General features: G+C 47.8%; 1 protein-coding gene across 2 annotated transcripts in view; it reads left to right on the plus strand.

The window, feature by feature from the left end:
• The window catches only part of Clstn3 (calsyntenin 3), a 33,364-nt gene extending 20,311 nt beyond the window's left edge, over nucleotides 1-13,053 (plus strand). The window contains exons 13-18 of one of the 2 annotated variants that reach the window (XM_028892281.2): nucleotides 3,314-3,540; nucleotides 3,859-4,029; nucleotides 4,860-5,005; nucleotides 5,413-5,548; nucleotides 11,714-11,916; nucleotides 12,152-13,053. In XM_028892281.2, coding sequence (XP_028748114.1) covers nucleotides 3,314-3,540; nucleotides 3,859-4,029; nucleotides 4,860-5,005; nucleotides 5,413-5,548; nucleotides 11,714-11,916; nucleotides 12,152-12,292 — 1,024 coding nt within the window. In that variant the 3' untranslated portion in view covers nucleotides 12,293-13,053. The remainder of the gene's footprint in view (nucleotides 1-3,313; nucleotides 3,541-3,858; nucleotides 4,030-4,859; nucleotides 5,006-5,412; nucleotides 5,549-11,713; nucleotides 11,917-12,151) is intronic. The other variant, XM_028892280.2, reaches the window with a different exon arrangement.
• Nucleotides 13,054-26,639: the final 13,586 nt, after the last annotated feature.

Raw genomic sequence — 26,639 nt, forward strand, 5'->3', positions numbered from 1 at the left:
ACAGTGGATCCTCAGAGCTCTCTGGCCATCCAGTGTAACCAACTGGCGAGCCCTGGGCTCAGGGAGAAACTCGTCAAAACAAAACACACAAAACAAAACAAAATAACTTCTTCTCTCTGAGTCCTCAACAGAGTCTTCTTAATCCTCCATTTATGGCAACACAACTCCCTCCCGAACATTCCCCTCCAAACTGTTTCAGCTTCTGCCCCACTTCCTGGTTCCAAAGCTGCTCTCACAGTCTGACGTTAGTTACTGCAACACCCTGCTTCTCTGGTCCCAATTTCCTGACTTACTTTGTTGTATAATGGAATAGCTGAGACTGGGGGATTTATAAAAACAGAAGTTTACTTCTCATAGTTCTGGAGGCTGGGATGCCTAAGACTGAGGCTCTGGTGTCTAGTGAAGGCTGTCTTGTTTCCATGGTGTAAGATGCAGGAAGAGGGTGAGACATGGGGAGGGGAAATTTCCCTGGTACAAATCAGGGCTTTGGACACGGGCTGCAGTTGGACTCTGGCTGAAGCCTTGACTCTGTGGTGACTACTGCTTGTGTGGCCCAGTATTTCCTTCCTTCCTTTTCTCTTTTCTAACTTTTGCTTATTTTATTTTATTTTGGCATTTATATAGAGCCTCACCATGTAGCACTAGCTGGCTTGGATCTTGATTTGTAGACTAGGTTTGGCCAAGAAATCACAGGGACCAACCTGCCTCTGTCTCCCAAGTGCTGGGATTACAGGTGTGCACCATCACGCCAAACTTAGAATGTTATTCTTTTATTGAGAGACTACCAAGTCCTCAAATTCTACTTTTCCAACTATTTTAGTTACTTGTCTGTGTGTTTGTCTGTGTGTATGTGCTCCTGTGTGCAAGTGCTGTTGGAGGCCAGAAGGGGGCGTTAGCATCCCTGGAGCTAGAGTTATCCAACATGACATATTGAGAACTGAACTACAGTATTCTCCATGGATTTTTTTTTTTTAAAATATATTGAATCATATGTTTGAAGTAGAGAATAGACATGCTGTGATCACTGTCATTAATTACAGAGATGCCAAAATATTGATTATTGATTTACTATATTAAGCTATTTTAAGTAGCTTAATATAGTAGACAGGCCGGGCAGTGGTGGCGCACGCCTTTAATCCTAGTGCTTGGGAGGCAGAGCCAGGCGAATCTCTGAGAGTTTGAGGCCAGCCTGGGCTACAGAGTGAGTTCCAGGAAAGGCAAAAAGCTACACAGAGAAACCCTGTCTCAAAAAACCAATATATATATATTAGACAGAAGACACCTTTTTTTTGGTTTTTCGAGACAGGGTTTCTCTGTGTAGCTTTGCGCCTTTCTTGGGATCACTTGGTAGCCAGACTGGCCTCGAATCACAGAGATCGCCTGGCTCTGCCTCCTGAGTGCTGGGATTAAAGGCGGTGCACCAGGGCCAGAAGACACTTTTATTGTAGCAACTAAAGAATCTTTAGTAAGTTCATGGTAAATACTGTTGTTCTAAACAAGTAATATATGACACTGTATCTCCGCAGCATCCTTTTATTTGTAATTAGTGTCTGGGTTGTAGATATAACCACCGTCTTATAAAATAAGAAACACAGAACAATGTAAAGAGAAAGCCAAGAGGTCAGAGCTCAGAGCTAAAATCTTACTCCTGCGGTGCTCCTACCTCCCGAAAGAGAGCTACTTTCTGTGTGTATGTCTTTAAATAGTCTTTCTGTTCTGCCTTCTCATTGGTTGTAAACCCAAACACATGACTGCCTCATCACTGCCTGTAATACCGCCTCCAGGTCTTAATGTCTCCATACTGCTGTATCCTGAACACACAGAGATCTACCTAGCTCTTCTACCAATGCTGGATTAAAGGCATGCCGCCCCCCCCCCCCCCCCCCCCCCCACCCCCCCCCCCCCCCCCCTCTGCTATGGCTCTAATAGCTCTGCCTGGCAACTTTATTTATTAACATACAATGAAAATCACATTTCAGTACAAATAAAATACCACCATATAGGGTAGTTAAACTATGTATTGTACTTTTTTTTTTTTTTTGATGCTGGGTCTTGCTATCTAGCCAAGGCTGGCTTGGTACTCTGATGTATAGCCTTGAACTCAGTAATCCTCCTGCCTCAGCCTCCTGGGTGCTGGGGTTAGAGATGTGCAGTACTGTGCATGACTCTAAGCTTTGGTCTCTTACCCTTATCAGAAGCACTGCTGTAAGGAAATAACATGACAAAATGCTTCATAAGCTAGCAAGAGCCTGAGACTGTGAGGGGTCAGGGTGCTACTCAAGGGCTGGGGCTGGAAGAGTGTGTCGGGGCATAGCTGGTTGGTTGGCTGAGCAAGTCTTCTGGGCAGATGTCCAGTAAAAGAGATGGAAGACACCCCCCCCCCAAAAAAAGAGGACATTGCAATAGATACCCCACCCTAGCTCACTCTTAGTGTTGGATATTTTGGAACCCGTATCTGGCAGATGTTTTACTGAACCCATGTAACTGTCATTGGGAAAAGAATTATGTGTTTATACTTAAAATTTTGTTTGTTTGTTTATTTATTTATTATTTATAGACAGAGTTTCTCTGTGTAGTTTTGGTGCTTGTCCTGGATCTCAACCTGTAGACCAGGCTGGCCTCGAACTTACAGAGATCTGCCTGGCTCTGCCTCCCGAGTGCTGGGATTAAAGGCGTGCGCCACCATTGCCTGGCATTATCTTTATTTTTTGAGACAGAGTCTTAGCTTAAGCTGGCCTTGAACTTGCAATCCTCCTGTCTCAGCCCCTTGAGTGCTGGGCTACAGGCATGTGTTACCATGCTTGGTGGAAAGGCAGAAAGAGGATGTGAAATAGCAAAACTCCATCTTCATGTATGTGCATTTTTGTTAGTTCGGTTTCTTTTATTCATTTTATTTTATTATTATTTTTGTTAAAATAGAATGTGACAGACATTCCATGGTTTGTAGCCTTGATGCTTACCCCACAGACTGAGGCTATCTTACCCTCTGCTTTTCCTGTAGCAGTGCCGTACAAGGAAGGGCTTTGCTGTGGGGGACTGGGTACAGGGAGGCTGACACTGTCTTCTCTCCTTTCCTCACTCTCCCTGGGGTGGTCCTCTGATGCAGAGGTGGGGGCTCAGAGTTTCTTGAGATACAGTCTCACTGTGTAGCTCTAGCTGGCCTAGAACTTGTATGTAGACCAGGTTGGCCTTGAACTCACAGAGCTCCACCTGTATCTGTCTCTCAAGTGCTGGAATTAAAGGCATGCGCCATCATGCTTGGGCAGACTCTGGGTTTTAAAGTGAGTGACAAGCTGCCTCTCTTCTTATATAGGTGCTTCAGTGAAGAGTCCTGTGTCTCCATCCCTGAAGTGGAAGGCTATGTGGTGGTCCTTCAGCCTGATGCCCCCCAGATCCTTCTGAGTGGCACAGCTCATTTTGCCCGTCCTGCCGTGGACTTTGAGGGACCCGAGGGGGTCCCCTTATTCCCGGATCTTCAGATCACCTGCTCCATTTCCCACCAGGTGGAGGCCAAAGCAGATGAGAGTTGGCAGGGCACAGGTAGGGATGACCCCAAGGAGTGATGTGGTCCAGAGAACAGTGATGTCTGGAACTAGAAAGAGGGAGTGACTGTGGGGATGGAATGGGAAGGCTTTCTCACAGGTCAGTGTGACTGAGGACAACCCACCCTTAAAAACCAGAGCCTCTGGGAAGCCACGAGTGTAGGGAAATGTTGCATGTTGATAGTCATGATGATGTTTGCCTTCCTTAAGGAGTGGCCCTGGGTGGGGAGGGGAGTGACCACAATACATGACAGTGGCTGGATCTCAGCATCTCAGTGGGCACAGCTCTGACCTTGACCCCGACTCTCTCCCGCAGTGACAGACACACGCATGTCAGATGAGATTGTACACAACCTGGACGGCTGTGAAATTTCTCTGGTGGGAGATGACCTAGACCCTGAGCGAGAAAGCCTGCTCTTGGACATGGCATCTTTGCAGCAGCGAGGCCTGGAGCTCACCAACACATCTGCCTACCTCACCATTGCTGGTCAGTGAGGCCCAGGGTCTGATGTGTTTGTGTGTGCGTGTGCGTGTGCGTGTGCGTGTGCGTGTGCGTGTGCGTGTGTGTGTGTGTGTGTGTGTGTTGTGTGGCCTTCCACCAATTAAGCACATGGCTCCTCCTTCCCAGGATGTTGGTCAAATGCCATTTTGTCCCTTCTTAGCTGGAAGATCCTTTGGTTTCCAGATTGAGGGACGCGTGCCTGGGCAGAATCTCTGAACCTTGTCTCTCTTCCCTCTGCTCTCCAGAGCCTGGCTCCCCTCCTCTCCTGATTCCATGTCCCTTCGGGTCTCTGCCCTCTCCTGCCTCTGTCTTCCCCAACCAGCTTTGGAGTCTTGGAGCTCTTGGGTGTGTTTAGGCTCTCTATCCTTTCCTGCATCCACCACAGCTTTCAGTCCTCACTCGGTGAACGGTGGGGGTGGGGAGGGACGGTTTGGTGGTTTCCAGAGGCAACGGCATCCGGGAGGGAGAATGGGAAACCACGGCAATGACCATTCCATTGCGGGCCTCACCAAAGCTGTGTCCCTTCTGTCTATTATCTTCCTTCCCTTGGAGGATGTCTCTGCCTTCTTTTCTATAACTAGCTAGATTCTTTCATCCGTGGGGAGTCCCAAAGGTCACATGACTAGGTGAGAAGGGCAGGGAAGCAAACATGGCTTTGCTCACTCTACCCCTGTAGATCAGGTGTGGGGGGGTGTTGCTTCTCCTAGGTGTCAGCTTATGCCTCTGTTGAGGGGTGGGGCTAACCGTCCCTCCCATTGCTGCCCTGGAGCTCCCTTCATTGACCTCTCCACTGAGCTTGTCTCCTTATGCCCCAGGGGTGGAGACCATCACTGTGTATGAAGAGATCCTGAGGCATGCTCGTTACCAGCTGCGGCATGGAGCTGCCCTGTATGCCAGGAAATTCAGGCTTTCCTGCTCAGAGATGAATGGCCGCTATTCCAGCAACGAATTCATCGTGGAGGTACCCGGAGAATCCCTTTCCTTTCTAGGTCACCTGCTCCTGGCAAGGAGCCAGGATGTATTGGACTCAGGTAGATGCTTGATGGACAGGGACTTTGTTGCATTGAAGATTCCCAGACCCATGACAGATGGGGAAGAGGAGAAAGGAGGAGATGTGGGTGATAGTTAAGGTGATAGGGATGGGTGATACGGCTTGCTGCTAAGCTTAATGGCCTGTTTGGATTTAATCCTCAGAAACTGCATAGCAAAGAGAACTGTCTCCTGTAAGTTGTCCTCTGATCTCCACACACACTGTGTGGTAGGAGTCCCATCCCAAATGAGAGAGGGGTGTACTGAGTGAGCTTGGAGTTGGGTGGAAAGAGTCCTGGGGAGAAGCAGTTATACCTACAGAGTCCTTCCTTTCCTTAGGTCAACGTCCTGCATAGCATGAACCGAGTGGCCCACCCCAGTCACGTGCTCAGCTCACAGCAGTTCTTGCACCGGGGTCACCAGCCTCCTCCTGAGATGGCTGGACACAGCCTGGCCAGCTCCCACCGGAACTCCAGTACGTAAGCTGAGTGGGCATGACATCCATCTCTATACCCTTGGGAGGAGAGGAGGTCCAGGCAGTAGATCCTATTCTCTGTGGTACCTGCCTTAGTGATGGCTGTGAGAGAACCTCTGCATCCCCCTGGATTGTTAACTTCACTGAGGGTGAATCCTGGGTCAATGCAGGGTGCTCAAGCCTGGATCACAAAGCAGTGTGGAGTGTAGGCATTTTATTATTCTTGCTGCCCTCCCTGCTCCCAAAGTCAAGTTAGCTGGGATCTAGAGATATTCTGTAGTGAAGTTATTTATGTAGTGACTACAGCATGCTAGGACGACCTGAAGATGCTACTGGGGGTGTAAAGGACTTTTAGGAGTTATGTGTGATGGTGCACGCTTATGATGCCAGCACTCAGGAGGCTGGGGCAGACAGGGGGGAGGCCTGCCTAGGCCACGTGGTGAGATCTGTCTATTAAAAAAGAGAGAGAGAGAGAGATGCCGGGCGGTGGTGGCGCACGCCTTTAATCCCAGCACTTGGGAGGAGGAGGCAGGCGGATCTCTGTGAGTTCGAGGCCAGCCTAGTCTCCAAAGCGAGTTCCAGGAAAGGCACAAAGCTACACAGAGAAACCCTGTCTCGAAAAACCAAAAAAAAAAAAAAAAAAAAAAAAAAAAAAAAAAAGAGAGAGAGAGAGAGAGGGAGAGAGGGAGAGAGAAAAGAACAACGAGGGGTGGCAGAATGGCTCACATGCACAAATAAACAAATAAACAAATAAATGCGATACAAAGAAAGAATTACAGAATAGCTACTCTCCCCCACTCCCTGTGGAAAGAGTAGGCACTATTAGACATGTAATTGTAATTGTATGTTCTCTGCAAAAATCCCAAGAATATTTCTAAATCAACACATGCCAAATGTTGTCTGTGGATGGGGCAGTCTTGCCCACTGGTTATGGTCTTTCACTAGTGGCTCAATGATTGTTTGTAATAATAAGAGTTCCTTAATTAAAAAAGAAAAAATAAAAGAGGAAAGGAGAAAACATGAGTATAAAGAAGAAAAATCAACCTTGCTTCTGTCAGATTGAAGCTACCATCCTGCTGTGGTATGGTATGTTTCTACTGTGTTTCATCTGTCTATCTATCTATCTATCTATCTATCTATCTATCTATCTATCTATCTATCTATATCTATCTATCTATCTATCTATCTATCCACCAATCTATTATCTCTCTGTCTACCCATCTATCATCTATCTATCTATCTATCTATCTATCTATCTATCTATTTATCTATTTCTCTGCTGACCATCTATCATCTGTCTACCATCTATCTATCTACCTATCATCTGTCTGTCTGTCTATCTATCTATCTATCTATCTATCTATCTATCTATCTATCTATCTATCTACTACCTGTCTATCTATCTATCTATCTATCTATCTATCTACCTACCTACCTTTCTATCTATCATCTATCTATTTATCTATCTATTGATCTATCTAATGATCTATCATCTACATTTTATGAAGTTGACATCACACCATCTTGTAACCTGATACTTACATTTCAGATTATAAAATAAGTCTTGTCTTAAATTATTAAAATCTGAACAATGGTGGTACATTGCTGAAAGTGACTCTTGGGAACCCTCTTAGAATTGTTTTCAGAGCCCATTTGGAGGTGCGTTTATTTATTTCCGTCACTTTTCAGACACACCTTGCTTTTGACCCAGTGAAGTTACCCAACTTCACTATCCACTTGTGTTGGAGTTGGCACTGGAGGCCACTTAGAAGTTTTAAACATTAAGCCCACCCCCAAAGGCCACAGGCTGTCACTTTTGAAAAGCAGCAAAAGGTCACAGGCTCTTTAGGCAATTCCCCGAGGAACTCATGGCCACTGGGTCACCTCGTGCACCTTTCGTTGGGCTGGATGCTGGGTTCTGCTCCCATGAGCAGGCTCAAGCTAGATCTGGGTGCCATGGCCCTGATCTCAGTCTTTCTCTCTTTGGTTTGATGTCCCAGGAGGGATGTCCTTGTTCTAACTGCTCAGGGGTGGAGTGCCCAGCTGCCTTGTCCCCGCTGGCTCCAAAGGCAGTGTTTGTTGTCCCTTATCCCCCTGCTCTGATACTTGCATGCTATGTCCTTTTGTGACTTACATCCAGGTCAACCACACTTCCTGTTGAGATTTCCATGGGCAGTAGTCACCTGCCTTCACCTCTTCCCTTATTTTGGCCTCAGTAGGCACAGAGTTCACCATTTTCTGAGGCCATTTGTGAGTGATATAGCTTGAGCTCACCGGGTGACACACTTCATCCACACCTACCGAGCCTGTTCCATACACTGATTCTGACACCAAGGTGTTCCCTCCCTTTCACCTCCCAAGTCCAAGCATTCTTTGCACAACTAGGGTTTCATGAAGCTACACTACTCTAAAGCTGCAGTAGACGTAAACTCTACCGTCTCAGAGGTAGATGAGCTGTAGAGTAGGTGTAGATGATGTAGAGAGTAGACGTAGCTCTACCGTCTCCTCCAATGGCAGAAGCTAATTTCTGTGCAGCTTCTTATGCAGCAGAGAAAAGAGATCCCGGGGAATAAACTGTCCGTCAAGGGAGATTTTGTGATGTTTGTGGAGTTTGCACTTGTATCGTGGAGAGGAGGAGTCTCAGGCAGGCGGAAGAAGCTTGGGAGATGCTGAGGATTGGAGGGTGGTTAAGGAGTGAGACAAGGTGATGAAGACATTATGCTGCTATTCCAAACTTTGATTCACACCGGTCACATGGGGAACTAAAATCTTTTGGTGGTTGACACCCCAAATTGGTGAGAGACAGGTATCATTGCCTTTTTATTTTATTCAATTTTAATTAATTAATATTATTATTGTATATTTGGGTGTGTATGTCTATGTGGGCACATGTGTCAGAGGTCAGAGGTCAACTCTGTGGAGCCAGTGCCTTCTGTCTTTACATGCTTTCCAGGGATTGGATTCAGGCCACTAGACTTGCAAGGCAAACACCTTTACCCACTGAGCCATCTCGTCAGCCATCTCCATCAGTGTTTAACTTTAAAGATCCCCATGTAACTCCATTGCTCAGCAAAGTTTGGGACCCATTTCTCTGCTTTGATTTTTATAAGTACCTGAAGCACCACAGAATGATATGCAAAGAAACAGTATTAAAAAGAAAATGATGTTGATGTGGAAGAAGAATTGAAGTTGTCTGGGGCAACAAAGTGATTAATTTGAGTGATGGGGTAGAATGGAAAGGGTATTGGGGTATTGGGGTGACTATACTCAAAATACGTTATGTACTTGCATGGAAAATGTGTAACCCTGTTTAATGAAATAACAAAAATCAAAAGAAGAAAGAAAAAAGAAAATTCCTTCTAAAAAGATGACTAATTCTCTCAGGGTCCATGGTTGAAAGAAAGAAAAGGAGAGGAGAAAACAAGCCTGACACAGCATTGTGTACTTATATTTCCAGCTACTTGGGGCAGAGGCAGGAGGACTACTTGAGACCCAAGAGATCAAACCCAGCCTAGGCATCAAAGCGATACACCATCTCATGAAACCAAAATAAAGCAAAACAAACAAACCTAAACCAAAATACTCTAAAGAGAAAAGGATTAGGAAGGAAGGCAGGACAGCGATGGGAGAAGAATGAGATGTGTGAAGCCAGGGACTGATGTCAGCTCGTATGAAGCGTACGCTGTGAGCTGCTGTGTGGCTGCAAAGCTGTGCCAGATTCAAAAATCCGAGCTGGTAGCTAAAGCAAAAAGGAGCCCGAAAAAGTGTGGAATCACAGGGTAGGCGCTGGGCACAGAAAGACAGCTCTTCTGAGGCGCTTTCTTCATCAAGGGGGGTGGTGTTATGTTGGGCTATAGACTGCTTTCAACAGTGTCTCTACGACCTCAGGGACCATTTGCTAAGCATCTCTTAATGTTGGCTGCAGTGGCCACTCAAGGCCAGAATTCTCTGCGTAAGATCTAATGCAGCAAGATTGAATGGGCTTTTTGAAGTCAGTAGCCAATTTAAAAACTCTCCCAACCTATTGGCTTGTCCTAATGAATCAGAGTGTTGGCCCACAGCTGGGGTTGTTTGCATTTGTCCTTTTTGAAGTCACTTCATGTTCACGGTAATCAACATGGCATTTCCTTCATTATGTCGGGGCCTCGGGGGTACAAATGCACCTGATTTGGGTTCATTATTATGGTCCCCATTAGTGCAAGGTCACCTGCTGTGGCTTGCCCTCTGAAAGTGGGATTGCCTGGGCTTGGCCACAGGGCCCATCTGCTGGCAGGGCCATTACTCCTTGGTCTTGTCCATTGACCTGGGGACCTGAGAGGGGCTATTTTGGTCACTTGCACAGAAAGAGCAGCTCTGTCCCCTTTCCCCTGCTTCCCCCATACCCAGGCAATTGAGAAATGCTGATCCAACCAGACCCATCTTTGCCTTGGAGCCAGGGCCTGGTGAGCCTGCTGGCCTCACCCCCGCAGAGTTAGCTCTATTTGGCAAGTGGTCCCAAATGGGCCATGGGTCAGGTCAGGCTGCGAACCAGCTTGTCAGCGAGCCACCAACCAGGGCAGCCTTAGGGAGGTGTGTGGTGGCTGGGACAGCCCCAGCGGGCATTCCCCACTTACCTGATTGGTCCTGGAGCGGTGGCTGTGTGTGTGTGCTTGGCTGCTGGTAAGAGGGGTCTGCAGCTGGGTGTATGGGGGCTTTTACGCTGTCTCCTCTGGGCTGTTCTGTTTCTTAATGTGTGAGTTTTAGGATGTAGGTAAATCTGAGGCTGGGCTGCAATGTGACCTTCATGTACGGCTTGCTTGTGTGATTGCTAGTCTGAGACACACACACACACACACACACACACACACACACACACACACGCAGACTAATTCTCAGCAGTAGGATTGCCTAGGGTGTGAAGAGAAGTGTGGATCCATGTGGCAGGTAGTAATCCAGCTGCCCAAGCGGGCTCTGGGCTTGGGCGTGTATCTGTGGGTGGTCTTCTTCCACTTGCTGTCTCAGGGCTTGGCGGCTCCCCTGCTCTGGCTCCTCACGCTTCTCCAAGTGCTCTGCGTGTGTGTGCAGAAGGGAGCCCAGGTTGCGTTTGCAGCTGCTTCTTCTGCGGCCCTTGGGGCCCATGCCTGTGGTGCTTACGTCTTCCTTCAGGGCTTGCTTGGTTCGCCCAGCTGGTGGGGAGTTGCGCGACCCTGCCTATATGGCTCTTCCGTGCTGTGCTAGAGACTCTGGCACGGATCCCGTTAATCCTGCTCTGTGAGCAGGCTGCTAGGTGGCTGGTGCAGGCAGGTGTGTGGGTAACCAGAGGCCTGGCTCGGGTATGGGGCATGGCAACGTTTGTCCAGCTGTGTGCCCACTCGCTCTTGGTTGGCGTGTGCCTGTGTATGCACATCTGCTTTTCGGCCATCAGCTCCAAGGTCCATGTGAGAGTGCACATACCCATGTGTTTCTCTCTGCCCGTGAGGGTCCATGTACCCCTGAACCTGGGCATCAGAATGAGGCTACAGGGCAGGGGGCCTGGGGGTGCGGCGGTGGAAGCAGGAACACCTCAGGGGGAGACTGGGAAGGAACAGAATCCCCGCAGGACCAGGAACCTCAAGCCTACAAGGAGAAGGGAGGTGTCGCGGAGCAGGAGTGAGCTCAGACCAGGTGGGTAAGTGGAGGGGCCATTCCTTGCCACTGGAACCTGTCCCCAGCTTTAGGGACAGCAGCTCCCCTGGTCAGGAGACTGGGCTTACAGCTGCTTCTCTTCTCATCCCAGTCAGTGCCCTGTAGCTGCCCCTCTCTTTCCCTCTGGGAAATCGGTGGTCCCTGGGGAAGGTCCAGGCAGAAAGGCAGAGGCAGCGTCTGGTTTTTGCCGTTTACACAAAGGCAGTATGGTTGCTCAAGGCAGCACCAGGCTGGGAGCCTTCTCCACACCACCCACCTCTCTTTGCACATCTCCCTTCCGGTCTGTGTGTCTTCGGCCCTTGGAGCAGCCTTTCTCCACTTCCTGTTTACCTTTCCTGGTGGGGTCTGTTTTTCTTCCACGTTCTCAGGTCAGTGGCTTCCTCAAGGCCTCCGTGGGGGCTGTCTTTTCTTACCAGGACCTCTTCCCTCAGCGCCCTACAGCCCCTGTGCCCCGATCTCCCAGGTGTGCTGTGCTCCACTGACTCCTAGCTCTCCCTGCAGTGGTCCCCAGTGCGGCTACGCTCATCATTGTGGTATGTGTGGGCTTCCTGGTGCTTATGGTCATCCTCGGCCTAGTGCGGATCCACTCCCTTCACCGCCGCGTCTCGGGAACTGGCGGACCCTCAGGGCCTTCCACTGACCCCAAAGACCCTGACCTCTTCTGGGATGACTCTGCTCTCACCATTATCGTGAACCCCATGGAGGTGAGTGGCCTGGAGGAATGAGGGGGCAAATACCCCCGATGAGGGTCCAGGCCCCAGGTGAAAGCTCTTGGTGCAGCTGCGGAGAGCATGGAGGAGGAAGGGTGAGATGCGGGAGGAGATGGGGAGGGACACCGCGGTGGTGCGTGCCTGCCTGCATTCGCGTCTTCAAGGAGAGGCTCTGCTTGTACCCACAATGCCGTTGAGCTCTTGTTCTCTCTGCCTCTGTCCTCTCCAGTCCTATCAGAACCAGCAGGCCGGTGTGGCGGGGGTAGCTGGTGGCCAGCAAGAGGAAGAGGACAGCAGCGACTCAGAGGCAGCGGACTCCCCCAGCAGCGATGAGAGACGCATCATTGAGAGCCCCCCACACCGCTACTGAGGCTCCAACCCTGCCTGGAGGGAGGCCTGCCCTGGAGAGACAGGCACCCGGGAAAGAAAGGGAGAACGGCATTCCTCCCAGAGAAGAGAGACCAAGGGGAGACAGCGCTCTTGACGCGGAGGGCTCCTTCACGCTCAGAACCCGGCAGGCCCCGCAGGGGCTGCCCTCCTCCTCCAGCCTGCCCCTGCCTTGGGCTGCCCTTCCCCTGGCATTCTGCGGCGTCTGCCCTATCTGGCTGCGCTGGGAGAGGCTGGGTGACTTCGGCTGCCAGTCATGCACTGTATTGGGGAGGGGGACATTAACAGCCATGGTTGAGGTGGGAATGGGGTTGATTAGGAGCCTGCTGTGTGCCCATCCCACTCTGTCCTGTCCATTGGGCCTCCCTGCTTCCCTTAGGGTCCCCTCGCCTCCACTTCCATTTCACTCTGGGGATCCCTGCTCCCCCAACTCTTGTCCTCTTTTCCTCTCCTGCTTGACCAGTCCCGAGGTCCTACGGTCCCCGTCCCTTTCTCCATGGCCTGCTAGTGCCTAGGTTGTGGGGAAGGAGGAGGAGCGGGGCCCCCTGGGTGTATTATATATAGTGTATATTTTTTCAATGTTGTCGTGAGCACAGCTCCTGTGTTTCTGTGTGCAGCTCACAGCCTTGTATGTGTGCGTGTGTGTGGCATTGTCATGTCCTGGGGTGAGGGTAGGGGATGGGTGTGGTAAAGGAGGGGACACACCCTAGGGTTTTCAAATAAAACAACCAGAAAAGAGCTCTAGCCTGCTGTGTACCTGGCTGACACTGTGTACCTGGCTGACGCTGTGTGACTGTGGCCTCTCTGACCTCAGAGGTCGTCTTAGGTCTCTGAGCAGGTTGAGGTGATATAGGGCAGGGCTGGCTCTGGCTGTCGTTTGGTGCCCTGGCTGTGGGAATCCCTAGGGTGGCAGGTCCCTGGGAAGGTAAGAACGGGGGATGGGGGGGGACACGACTCGCACTGTCCTCTCCCCTCTGCATCCTGGGAAAGAATGACGTAGCAGCATGGGCAAATGCCCAGTGCTCTCTGGGGACCCTGTCAGGTCCTCCTCACCATGTTCAACATCCCACCCCAAGCACGTCAGCTCCCTCCTGGAGAGTCTGAGGGAGGGGCTGGCAGTTCTGCTCTTTGCCACAAAGGGATCAGGGTTTGTTTGTTTGTTTTCTTTTTTCTTTCTTTCTTTTTTTTTTTTTTTTTTTTTTTTTTTTTTTTTTTTTTTTTTTTTTTTTTTTTTTTTTTTTGACCAATCTGTGACTCAGGCCCCAGGGACCTCTGCTTTGCACCCCCCCCCCCCACGTGGCTGCTGAGTGGCCTTAGCTCTCTTCACACTGAACTGTTATGATGGCAGATTCTGGTCTGTCCTCAACCGTTTGGGCCATTGGTTCTCTGGCCTTGGTTGTCCCTAGGCCCCAGGTGGAGCTAATGAAGAGGAAATTGCTGCTATGGACACTATCCCTCCCGTACCGTCCCTGTCCAGGCAATAATACCAGGGCACCTTAGTTCCTCTCCGAAGAGCCTGTGACCTAGGGCATTAGCCTTTCCCTAGTTCTCCGTGGTCCTTTGTGGCATCGTGGGGTGGAGCTGGAGTTTTCTAGTCTACTGATGCTCCATTCACCTCTGCTCGCACTTGTACCAGGTGCCCTGGACCTAGCCTACAGTTCCAGCTCTCAGCTGTACGTTAATGGCTCCGCATGTATGTCTCTCACCCAGGTCTTTTTCTGTTTTGGTATTTCTACCTGTCTATTGGTATGAAGGCCTGGCATCTTCTGCCTCGAACTTAGCCTTTGCCCAAACTGCAGTCATGGTTCCCTCATGGTTCCCTCTCCCTCGCCTTCCCATGCAGTGCGCTAATCCAGAAAGCTGGCAGTCAGTTTAGATTCCTTTTCTCAGCCATCCCCGTGTCCACACGGTGACGAAACCTTGTCATGGCTTCCTCGGTTTTCTCAGACGTGTCCTGCTGCTGCTGTTGTCACACTGATGTGTGCTCTTCACCTTTGACCTGGTCTGTCCTGAGCCTCCCGCCTGCTCCGTCTCCTCTGACTTACTCCACTCTTGTTCACCTTTAGCTCTGGGCCTTGGTGGCCTTTCTAACACACACTGCCACCTGTGTCGTTCTCTTATTTGGGATAATCTTCCTTTCTGTCGCTGGTTGAGTCAGTCCCAGGTCCCCTGGCAGCCTCTCAGCCCCTCCCCCAACTGGCTTCTTTGCCGCCGCTACCCCTGCGTACTTGAATGCAGGGCACACGAACCCCTGGCGCTTCTGAGAGCTGCCCTGCTCTCTCTCGCCTCTCTGCCCTTGTCTGAACTGTTCCTTCTGCCTGGCATGTCTTTCCCCCGTTGGCTGCCTAACAGCCCTACTCATTATCGAAGGCTCCATGCAACTGCCTCTCCTAAGAAGTCTTCTGTGTTCAGATACCCTGAGGTCACACCTCCATGGCAGCACATGTATGTCTACCACATGGAGTCTCTGTATCCTCTGCAACTCGTGTAGGACCAGGCACAGACTAGGGGCGCCCAAATGATGCATGACGTGGTGGGTGATCCTCAGACTCAGAGAAGACAAGACGTACTGGGGAGAGAGGAGCTGCCTTGGTGACCCACTGGCCTGGGAAGTTAGGGGGTGGAAGGTGGCCCAGAAGATGCCCTGAAGTGTTGTTTGTATCTGTGACAACGCCGCATGGGAAGGAGCCTTCCGGCTGCTCCTGTCATCCTTCAGAAGCCCAAGGTGAAGGTCAGAGGCTCAAGAGCACCGGAAGCTTTAATTGACAAGAGGGAGGAGAGGAAGGTCGGAGACCCTAGAAGTCAGGACCGCAGACTTCAGACTCTTGTGTACTCTTTGGAGAATTAAAGCTTCTCTCTCTCTCTCTCTCTCTCTCTCTCACACACACACACACACACACACACACACACACACACACACACACTCACACACGAGAGAGAGAGAGAGAGAGAGAGAGAGAGAGAGAGAGAGAGAGAGAGAGAGAGAGAATATAATAGAATTATCAAGACGCCAACTTCAAAGATCCAGGGAAAAGGCAGCAGGCGAGAGTCCAAATGGGTCTTTATTTTCTTGCTCAAGATCTCCTGGAACATTCCCTACCCTCCCTTACAGAATCTGGCAAAATACCAGGATCTCAGGTTTGGCTGGGCTTCAAGTTCATCTATTCCCAATTTAATTAGACGTAGCAAACACATTTCCCCTGGCCACATTCAATTTCTCCTCCTGCAGCGGAGGCTCTTTCCCTCCTGAGTCCACTCTTGATGGTGGAAATTAATTAGTTTAATCCATGATGAAGATCTGAGTTCTTGGGAAGCTCCCCAGGCAGGTGTGTCAATGACTAGTTCAAGGACAAACTGTGTCTTTATCCATGTTACCACACCAGGGCCCTGGGAACCTGCCTTGGTGTCACCGGGGCACGCGCATGCAGGTTCAGTGGAGTTGTGCATAGATCCACCTTACACTTTTGGGCTGATCAGTAACACTTAGGGCTTCCCAACCCATCAGCCTTGCCTTGGGGGCTTTGTTGGGTAGGGTCAAGAACTAGTTAGCTCCCATTCTTCAAGGAGCTGTGGAAGATCTCAGGTTCCTTCTAGATGTCAGCTTTTCAGAGAGACCCCCGAAGTGATTTCACAAAAACTCCCAGACCAGTCCCAATGTGCAGTTCCTCTGGGCTGTGGTGTTGGCTGTGGATGTATGTAAGTACACCGTGTGAGGCTGGACTGGTGCCCACAGCTCCACTGTGCGCGGTGGGTGCCAATTTCCTGAATCCACTTCACTCAGCAGCTTGTGGAAGCTCGCAGCTCCCTCCCTCCACTGCCTCCTGAGAGGGAGGAAGGCATGGGGAAGGGAGGTAGGTGTGAGGGTGATGGGTAAACCCCTGGCAGGCAGCAGGGAGGAGCTGTTTTATCTGCCTCTGGTGCCAGAGTTATCACCTCTCTTGTGACATCATCCCGAGAGTACTTAAAATACCCTCATCCTACAAGAAAAGGACAGACAAAGCTCTAAATTTAGAGACAGTGGATAGAAGGCGGGGGATGGAGGTTCTGGGGTGTACCAGAGCCGGCTCTGTCAGAGAAAGAGTAAGACGCCTGTGTGTCTCCGGGCTCTGCCTTCTAGTCCACAAGGATGAGGGAGCCTCTCCTTCAATTTCCAGACTCTAAGACATAACCCCCGGTTCCTCCGGTCCCTTCTCCTACCTCCCTCATCAGCTGGTGTTTTCCTCCTTTTTCTGTGGGTTGCAATATGGCTGGCTGTGGAGAGAGGCTATTCACAGATATAATAGCCAATCGGAGAATACCTTTGATTTGTTGCTAGCTCACCGCGAAGCATCCTCTCTCTTTCCATATCACTATGGAGAGGGAAAGTAAGTCCAGAAGAAGGCAGAGCACTGGCAACTTTCAGACAACAGTATGACGTTACTTCCAGAATACCAAGCCCCAGGTGGACCTTAGCAGTTCATGCCACTGTCCCCATGGAGCTGATTCCTGCGTGAACCACGGACCCATTGACCCTTACTGACAAAGCTTCCTTGGTCCCACCTTTTCTCCTTCAGTAGATTATCTCAGGCATTTGCAATAGAAAGCTGACAAAGAGGCTGTTGACAGGTCAATAGAGTCTGGTGTAGACAAGCACAATGCTGAGGGTGTGTAGAGCCTATTGTGTGAGGGCAGTCTGCTGAGCTCTGAAGAGGGCATTATCAGCCTGTCTACCCAAGATCAGATAAAGCACTGTGAAAAAGATGCCCGGTTGATGTGAGTCATGACGTTCTTCATCTGGAGGGCAGCAGAGGCAATTCCTGCAGAAGAAAGTTCTAAGAGGTCACCAGTAAGAGTGGCCTCGATGGCGAGTCGTCCAGAGCTTTCTATGCCTGCTGTCCAACCTGACAAGTGAGTTTCCTGGCACTGTGATGCAGGTGGATGCCCTTCTATGGCTTCTGGGTTGAAAGCTTGGTCTCCAGAGAGTCAGTGTTGAGGGGCCACGGAAGTTTTAGGAGATGGAAGCAATTAGTGAGAGACCAGGTGGGAGCTTCTTAGGTCCCTAGAATTGTTCTGTCAAAGGGGCTGTCACTGCAGCCATCCCTGACCCCCTTCCTTTTCCGGTTTGTTCCCCGAGGCCGGCAGTTCGCTTTGCCGTGGGTCGTTGCCACCTGACATGACAGCAGTGACCTATAAACAATGGTCCTGTCATGTCATGTTTTAGAAGCCAAAGTCTCTGTGAATTATCTCAGGTGTTTCGTTAGATCAATAAAAAGCTGCCACTTGGTTTGGGCTGTTGTCACGGAGTACTGTGGCCTGAGTGACTTAGGCAATAAGCATTTCTTTGTCACAGATTGGAAGCCTAGGGTGTCCAAGATCTAGGCCCCAGCAGATCCAGTGGGTGGTGAGGGCTGTCCTCCTGGTTGGTAGATGAGTTCGTTTCTCTGTCCTCACATGGAAGGATGCAGCAAGAGTTAGGGCAACGGGCCTCTCACCTCCCAGAGCTGTACAGCTTCAGTTCCTTTTCCTATGACTGAGCTGAGATACCCCTGACAAAAGCAGCTTAGAGAGATGTTGTCATTTGCCTCACAGTTCTAGGTTACAGTCCATCGTGGCCGGTTAGTTAGAGCCGCAGAAACTCGTGGGAGCTGGACTCCTTGTTCTCACAGTCAGGAGTAAGGAGCAATGCACTACCACACAAGTGTTAGTGCTCAGCTTAACTGCTCTGCTTCATACAGCCCAGAAACCCCTAACCGGGCAATGGTCCTGTCCACAATTAAGATGGGTCTTCCCACACCAGTTACTCTCATAAAGACAGTTCTCCACAGGTGAGCCTAGAGGCCTATCTTCCACGTGAGTCTAGTTTTTTCTAAGCTGACAGTGAACTCTGACCATCATTGGCATTAATCCCATCCATGAGGTCTCAGCACTATGACCTCATCACTTCCCCAAGGCTCCAGCCACTCACATTATCAACTGGACTTTCAGTGTATGAATGGTAGACATAGTGTTTTGTTCATGGCAGACATTATTATTCTTTACGTATTTATGGTGTTAGAGGTCAATCCCAGGGCCTTGTGATGCTAGACAAGAACTCTGCCACTGAGCCCTAGACCTCCCAGTCCCCTCCACCACTAACTTTTAAACTAAATGATTTCACCTTCCCTGAGAAGGTCAAACTTCACTGATTAGTGGGACAAATTACTTAAAACCCTGAGAAGGTGTAGAATTTAGAATACAGACAGGAAGGAAAAATCATAGTGCCTTGAAATTAATTTGAGAATAAGTTTAAAATGTCTGAATTTAGAATTAAATTAAGCTTTATATATATATATATAAATTTTAATTTTAATTAAGATAGAACTGTATCACTTTCACCCTTCTATTTCCTCCCTCCAAACCTTTCCCTGCTCCCCACGCTTTAGCTTTTGAGGGTTCTCCATACTCCTTTCCAGAGTGGTTGTTCCAGTTTGCTGTCCCATCAACAGTGAATGAGGGTCCCCGTCCCCATATCTTCTCCAGCACTCCTCTGCCGGGTGTTTTGGTGACTTTAGTCATTCTGACTGGAGTGAGATGAAATCTCAAAGTTGGTTTAATTTGCATTTACCAAATTGTTAAAGATTATGAATATTTTGAAGTACCTATTAGCCATATTTTCCTTCTTTTGAGAACGCTCTGTTCAGATCCATAGCCCAGTTTTTAGTTGGGTCCTTTGTTTTCAGGATTATTTGTATTTTGGTTTTATATATATATATATATATATATAAAGCTACACAGAGAAACCCTGTCTCGAAAAACCAAAAAAAAAGAAAAACATACCCTGTCTCGAAAAACCAAAAAAAAAAAAAAAAACACACACACACATATATATATATATTTATGTAGCTTTGCGCCTTTCCTGGAACTTGCTTTGGAGACCAGGCTGGCCTCAAACTCACAGAGATCCGCCTGCCTCTGCCTCCAGAGTGCTGGGATTAAAGGCGTGCGCACCACTGCCCGGCTATATATTTTGTATATTAATCCTCTATCTGATATAGAGCTGGCAATGATACTTTCCCGCTCTGTGGGTCTCTCCTTCCCTCAACTCCCCGCTTCCTTAGCTATACAGAAGCTTTTTAGTTTTATGAGGTCCCACTTGCCAATTTTGGGTCTTAATTCCTGAGCAAACGGAGTCCTGTTCAGAAAGTCATTTCCTATACTCATGTTTTCTTCTGGGAGTTTCAGTGTTTCTTGTTTCACTGTGAGGCCTTTGATCCACTTGTGTGTGTGTGTGTGTGTGTGTGTGTGTGTGTGTGTGTGTGTGTGTGTACACAAGCTCAGAGAATTGACACAGGTGTAATGTTCTGTGTGTGAACATCCAGTTTTTCAAGGACCATTTGTTGAAGATATCATCTTATTTTTACCTTTTTGTTTTTTTTTTTCCGAGACAGGGTTTCTCTGTGTAGCTTTGCGTCTTTCCTGGGACTCACTTGGTAGACCAGGCTGGCCTCGAACTCACAGAGATCCACCTGGCTCTGCCTCCCGAGTGCTGGAATTAAAGGCGTGCGCCACCACCATCCGGCCGATATCGTCTTTTCCTTAGTTTGTTTTTGTTTTGTTACAAATATATCGGATAGCTGTTGTTGTGTGTGGCCATGTTCGGGTCTAGTATCTTGTTCCATTGTCACACATGTTTGGTGCCACCATCACAGTCTTATTAATCCAGCTCTATAATATATTTTGAAACATGGAATGGTGATCCCCCATTGTTCCTTTTGCTCAGTGTTACTTTGGCTGTCTGGGGTCTTTTATAGTTCCATCTGAATTTGGGAATTTTTTTTTCCTATTTCAGTAGGGACTTTTATGGATATTTTAATTAGGATTTTGTTGAATCTGAAAATTGCTCCTTTTTCTGAGACAAGTTTTCTTGAGCTCTGTATTTTTAACTGGAGATATGTATTGGCTTTAGGTTAATTTTTAGTTGAAAGCAATTTGATGCTATTCAAGGTAACACACAGTATTGTAGCTATGGTGGTTTGAATGAGATTGGCCCTCATAGGCTCATATTTTTGAGTAGTTAGTCTTAAGTTGATGAAACTGTTTGGGAAGGATTAGAAGATATGGCCTTGTTGGAAGAAGTGTGTCACAGGGGGTGGCTTTGAGGTTCAAAAGACTTACACCGTTCCCAGTGTGTGTGTACCTCCTGCTTATGGATTAGAATGTGAGCTCTCAGCTGTTCCTGCTGCCATCACGGACTCTAACCCTCTGTGACTGTAGCCACATTGTAACCTTCCTTGGTCATGCTTTGTCATAGCAAATAGAAAAGTAGCTAAGACTATATAACATTTAATGAAATAAAAAGATCTTTTAAACATTTATTACATTTGTACATGTGTGTGTGTGTGTGTGTGTGTATGTGTGTATGTGTGTAAGCGTGTGTTAGATATTGCATGAGAAAAATATAAGGGATCCAAGGAAATCTCAGAGATTGAGAAGAGCTGATTCAGAGACACATCTGGGGTCCAGCACATCATTTTGAGATGGTCCCTCAGAGCTGCTGTAGAGTCCATGGCAGAGCAAGTGTGTGTTTGTGTCCTCTAGCCAGTCCGTGACCATTGCTGTCATGAAGCTAAGAGTTGTGGTGACCAACAGGTGGCCTTGTCAATGACATAAACAGAGTTATACACACATAGCCAGGTCTATGATAATGTGTGTGTGTGTGTGTGTGTGTGTGTGTGTGTATTTTTTCTTGAGATAAGTTCTCATGTAGCATAGGGGCTTTAACTTACTATGTATAGGAAGGGTATAGGGGAATAGCCTTGAACTCTTGATCCTCTTGCTTCAACCTCCTAAACTCCGGGACTGCCGGCATGAAGCACCTGTCTAACTGACGGAGGTGTTAATGGTCTCCATTGGAAAGGAGAGAGGATCAGCACTACAGAAGTAATAATCTAAACTATGTGAGAGGTACAACACTGACTGGCTGGGACTCCTCAGCGGTGCAGCTGCCTGTGATACTTTACCCTCGCTCCTGTGACCCCTAGACACGCATTATTCATCCAGCAGGGCTGGGTGGAATCTGTGATCTGTTTGCTTCCTCCTTATTTGGAGTACATAGACATTTCTTTTCTGTCTCCCCAGAAAAAGCGATTGGAAAGTGGAAGATTAAAAGCTACACCAAGCTCTCGGTGGGATAATCCTTTCATTGGAGTTCAGTTCTATGGTCACTGTCGATTGTCTGGCTTTTTCTGGGGAGATGTGAACAAATGTCTAGTCACCCCAGATAGAGCGCCAGCCACAGACAGAAGAAACAACTTCACTGGAGTCTTCCTTGGTGAACCAGGAGTTCATGGGACTTAATTTTAGGAGTGAGTTTATTAGGAGTTGCTTTAGGTTGACTCAAAGCCCACACCAGCATGGGTGAGGACTCACGAGGGCCGTGTCCCTGAGCTCCCGGCACAACTCACCAGCATTTCAATCAGCCTAGCTAATGTGGGGCCCAGCCTTGTGAATGAACTGTCTGAGCTTCCAGATCCTGGTGAGATGTGAGGGCTTCTCTTCTCTCCTCCTTTCAGAAGGGATGTTCCAACTCAGAGGAAATGCTACAGCACTGGTGGAGCCTGATCCTAGGAACCAGGAGGGCAGCTGCTGGAGAGCCTACCCATAATGCTACATCTCCTCACCTCTGGGGCCACTCACAAGCTAGCGGGCTGGTGACCATTCACCCACACCAGCCTCTGAGAATGCTCTTGGAGGAGTTTAGTTTCATAGTCAGCAGCATTATCCCAACACCGAGATTGGTTTTCCCTCCATTCTTCTAGGTAGACTGTGGGCTTTGGCTGTCTATACTACACATAGCCAACTTTGAAGTCCACAGAGCTCTGAAAACCAAAGCCAGATATGTTTCAAGCAAACACTTAAGAAACATCAATTTTGATCCAAAATTCATGTGTGGCAATGCCTTCCCTGAACTGCTCTTCAGGCTGTTTGTAATGGTCAGACCAACCTCAGAGTAATGATCATACATGTTGCTGAAGAAATATTAGCATTGGTTTTAGGGTGCTGCTGCAAACCTCTCTGGGGATGATCTGTAACTAATATGCACTGAGATATAATATATATACTGTTGTTGCCTTATTGAAGTTTTCCGATTCCTGAATACTAAATTACACTTGGCCCAAGAGTTTCAGACAAGGGACTGTGGACATGAGGAAACGTGGGTTTAGACAGTGGCAAGCTTCTCGGGACACCATTGTATTTGGGGTGATCAATTTTGAATTAGGGACCCAGGTCTCCATCTGGTGCCTTTGTTGCTCTCAATACGAGACTTCCAAAGGTTGCTGTGCAAGAATGGCTGCATCAAATTAAGAAGGACCGGAGTCAGAGGATGGCCCCTGGGAGGGCTTCAAAAGCAAGGCCTGGGAGTGGCATGTACCATTCATTCTTCTAATGGTTCACTAGCTAATACTAACACCATGGGCATTTTACCAGCAGAGGAGCCTGGGAACTGTAGTTCTGCTGCTTGACCATGGCGCGGAGGTGGGTGTTGAGCAACCAGCCAGCTGTCTTGCTAACAGTCGATCCCTTTAGTCAGCAAATACCCGTTCCAGTCTGCTTTCTGTGGAGACAGACAGTCCTCATGCAGGGATAACACCCAGCTCACCCTTGCGAGTTTCTGCATGCAGTGTTTTACATGTGACCCCTCACGGTCTGGTGACCTATGGCCTGAAGACAGGGTATCTGGATTCTCTTTGTTCAACCCTTCTCTTGTCTGCCTGGGAGATGTTGGTCCTGAAACACTTGCCAATAATGTCAGAGTGCATTTCCTAGGTTCCTCGACCCTGGACAATAGAGTTGAGCTAAGTACATAGTCTCATATTTAAGAAAAAGAGGCTTTTAAAAAATTTCTGTGATGATTTTTCCTTTTCATGTTACAACCCTTTCCTCTTGTCAGGTTTTTTTTTTTTTTTTTTTTTTTTTTTGTTTTTTTGTTTTTTTGTTTTTTTGTTTTGAGACAGGGTTTCTCTGTGTAGCCCTGGCTGTCCTGGAACTCACTCTGTAGACCAGGCTGGCCTTGAACTCACAGGTATCCACCTGCCTCTGCCTCCCAAGTTCTGTGCCACCACCTCCCAGCGGTTTATTATTTTCTTAATTTTGTCCAAGGACCATGCGTTGGATACATCTATTTAGTTTTACTATACACCAATTTTAAAACCAAGTGTGCTTAATTTTTTTTTTTTTTGAGACAAAATCTTACTATGTAGTCCAAGCTGGTTTGAGGTTCAAAATCTTCCTACCTCAGCCTTCTGAGTTCTAGGATTACAGACACATACCATGGGCCTTCTTTATCACTGTTTCCTCTGTAAATGAGGCTCTATTTATTTATTTATTTGTTTATTATATATATATAATAAATAAATATATAATATATATTTTGGTGGGGGAGCAGGGAAAGGTAGCTGTCTGGTCTCTGGGACTCCGATGGGTAGGGCCTAGGGGCTAGAGACCTGATCTGGTCAGTCTGGAGATGGAGCTTACCTGTTCCCAGTCAGTGAAGTATAGGCTTATGATTCTGGTGATCTGGTTCGGTGGCTGGGCGGCGCCTTCTTCTGTGTTCTCAGGTCACGTTTTGCTCTTTCGCCAACTCCTCAGCTGATCTTGTTTCCTCAGACTGCAAGCTGTAGGATTTTGAATCCTCTCCTGGATGGATTTCAGCTGAGCAGGGTAGTCTCACCAACACCTCCAAGTTGTTGGGTTTCGAAGGATCAGCAGCTGGGCCCTGGTTGGCCTTAGACAGAGTGTTCAGATCCGTTCTGGTCTTGTCCCTCGGAGATGGCTCCTTCCCCGGGTGTTGGGATTAAAGGCGTCCCTGTTCCAAGCTCTTGATTAAGAGCTTCTTTTCACTAACTCTTCAGCGGGTAATAACTCAGTTTCTGGTCTTTATTGCAACTGTGTCTCTGCCGCCGCCCACCGTTGTGCCTGGCTGCCTCTGCAGCTTGCCAATGCGCCTGCCTCTATTTATTCATTTATTCATTCATTCATTTATTTATTTATATATATTTGGTATGTGTGTTGTATGCATGCCTCAGTCTTCATGTGTATGTGTATGTTTGCATTTGGGTGCATGTATATGTGTACACACATGTGTGTGCATATGAGTGTGGAGGCCAGAGCTCACCAGTTTGGCTCCTGGTTGACCAGCAAGTGCCAGGAATCTTCCTGATCTGCCTCCCTAGTTCTGGGGCTGCAGGTGGACAGTGACACACCCCACTTTTTGCATGAGTACTGCTGATCTAAAGTTAAGTACTCATGCTTGTGTGGCAAACACTTTACAAACTGATTACACATGATTATTTATTTATTTAAAAACATCCGGGACTGGAGAGACAGCTCAGGACTTAAGAGCACTCGTTGCTCTTCCAGAGGACCCAGGTTTGATTCCCAGCACCCACATGGTGCCTCACAGCCGCCTGTAACTCCAGTTCCAGGGGACCTCATGCTCTCTTCTGGTGTCTGTGGGCACCAGGCATGCACAGACATACACGTAGGTAAAACACACATACACACAAATAAATAAAATACAAAATACAAAAGATTCTCGTATACAGAGTGTTTTCTGCCATAATCCCTCTACCTCCCTTATTCTGCTCCTCTCCACTCCTGCTTGTCCATAGACATTTTCACTTCTAATTTCTTTTTATATAAACACACAAACTCACAAACACACACACTATATAAAATATAGGACCACTGATGAGAGAAAACATACCACGTCTTTCTCAGACTGGCTTCATTTGCTTTAACGCGACTCTCCGCAGCCACACCCACTTTCCTGCAAACAGCCGAACTTCGTTCTGGTTTGTGGCTGAAATAGTTTGATGGTGTCCTTTGCCACACTTTCTACCTACTCCTCTGCTGCTGGACACCTCGGTTGTTTCCCAGTTTAGCTGTTGTGAGTAGTCCTAGCCCTACTTTTTATCCACCCACCTCAGACCTTGATGGAAGACGATCTCTAGACTGTGAGTGAATTTCAGCCTGCTTTGCTGTCTGGATGTTTATAAAAAGTATTGTCTTCACTGGGAATTGTACATGTTAGCATTAGGAAGTGGGTTTCTTTCCCCCTCATGTAGTGCTTTTGGACCTGAATTTATTTTGTTTGATGTTTATCTGGTGATTCTTTCTTTTTGTTTGATTGTGCTTTCTTTTACCTACTCTTATTATTTCTGCCATTTCAGAATGGGTCTGTTTTAAACGTGTATTTTGTATATAGCATCAAGAGCTGTTTTGCTTTCTGACCTAAATTGCCTCTTTCTTATAATCATGAGTGAAAAGAAAAAAGATATGAGGGAAGAGGACTATTGGAGGAGAGGAAGGGGACCAGAAGGAGGGGAGAGTTGGACAGGAGAGCTGGATGGAATGAACGATAGAAGTACATTGTATACATGTATGATGATGTAAGGTGCATTGTGCACATGTAAAATAATGTAACTGTACATTATTTTGCACACTTAATATACTAAATTAAAAAACAGGTGAGTGACCCATATGATAAAGCTGGGTATTACTTTTGACATATTATTATACTTTCAGTCATTGTTAAATTTGTGTGTGCACACATGTGTGTACACTCCACAGCACTCATGTGGAGGTTGGAGGTCAACTTCCAGGAGTTGGTTTTCTTCTTTCATGTTTGGATACCAGGGACTGGACTGAGGTCATCAGTCTTGGAAGAAATGTATTTCTTGGTGGCCCTATGTATTGTTTTAACACAAATATGCAAAATATATGTTAAAAGCTATGTATATTAAAATTTGTCTACTTTCTGCCCCCCACCCTTTTTCTCCAGGGTCTCACTCTGTAGCTCTAGGCTGGCCTACCACTCATTCTGTAGTCTGGGCTGGCATAGAATTTGTGGCAATCCTCCTGCTTCAGTTTCCTGAGTGCTGACAGCCACCTGTGAGCCACCATGCCTGGCTGCGCTTTTGAAAAGTGTCGCCAGGATATTACTGACGTGTGTCTATCACGTTATTCAGCCTTTCTGCATGGCTTTCTGTGAGTTACAGTGGGTAACAAGGCTGAGCATCCATGAGATGAGGATTAACTAGGAAGCAGAAGGTACAGAGGAACCTTCAAGTTAATTTAATAGATCTGAAGTTTTAACACAGTCTTGGACCTTCTGGGAGGAAAAGCTATGTTGTACATCTTGTTCCAGGCCAAGACCTAAAGGAGGAGTGGCTATTGCTGGGAAGTAGTGTCATGACAGGGAGCAGATCTGTTTTTATAGAAGACGCTACACCCTTGGTTGACAACAGGCTTCACGAACGCCCAAGATCAGTGGATAAAGGGACAAAGACAATGCATGGTTGCTCCTGTTC

The sequence above is a fragment of the Peromyscus leucopus genome, chromosome 3 (assembly GCF_004664715.2).
Source record: "Peromyscus leucopus breed LL Stock chromosome 3, UCI_PerLeu_2.1, whole genome shotgun sequence".
Lineage (NCBI taxonomy): Eukaryota > Metazoa > Chordata > Mammalia > Rodentia > Cricetidae > Peromyscus > Peromyscus leucopus.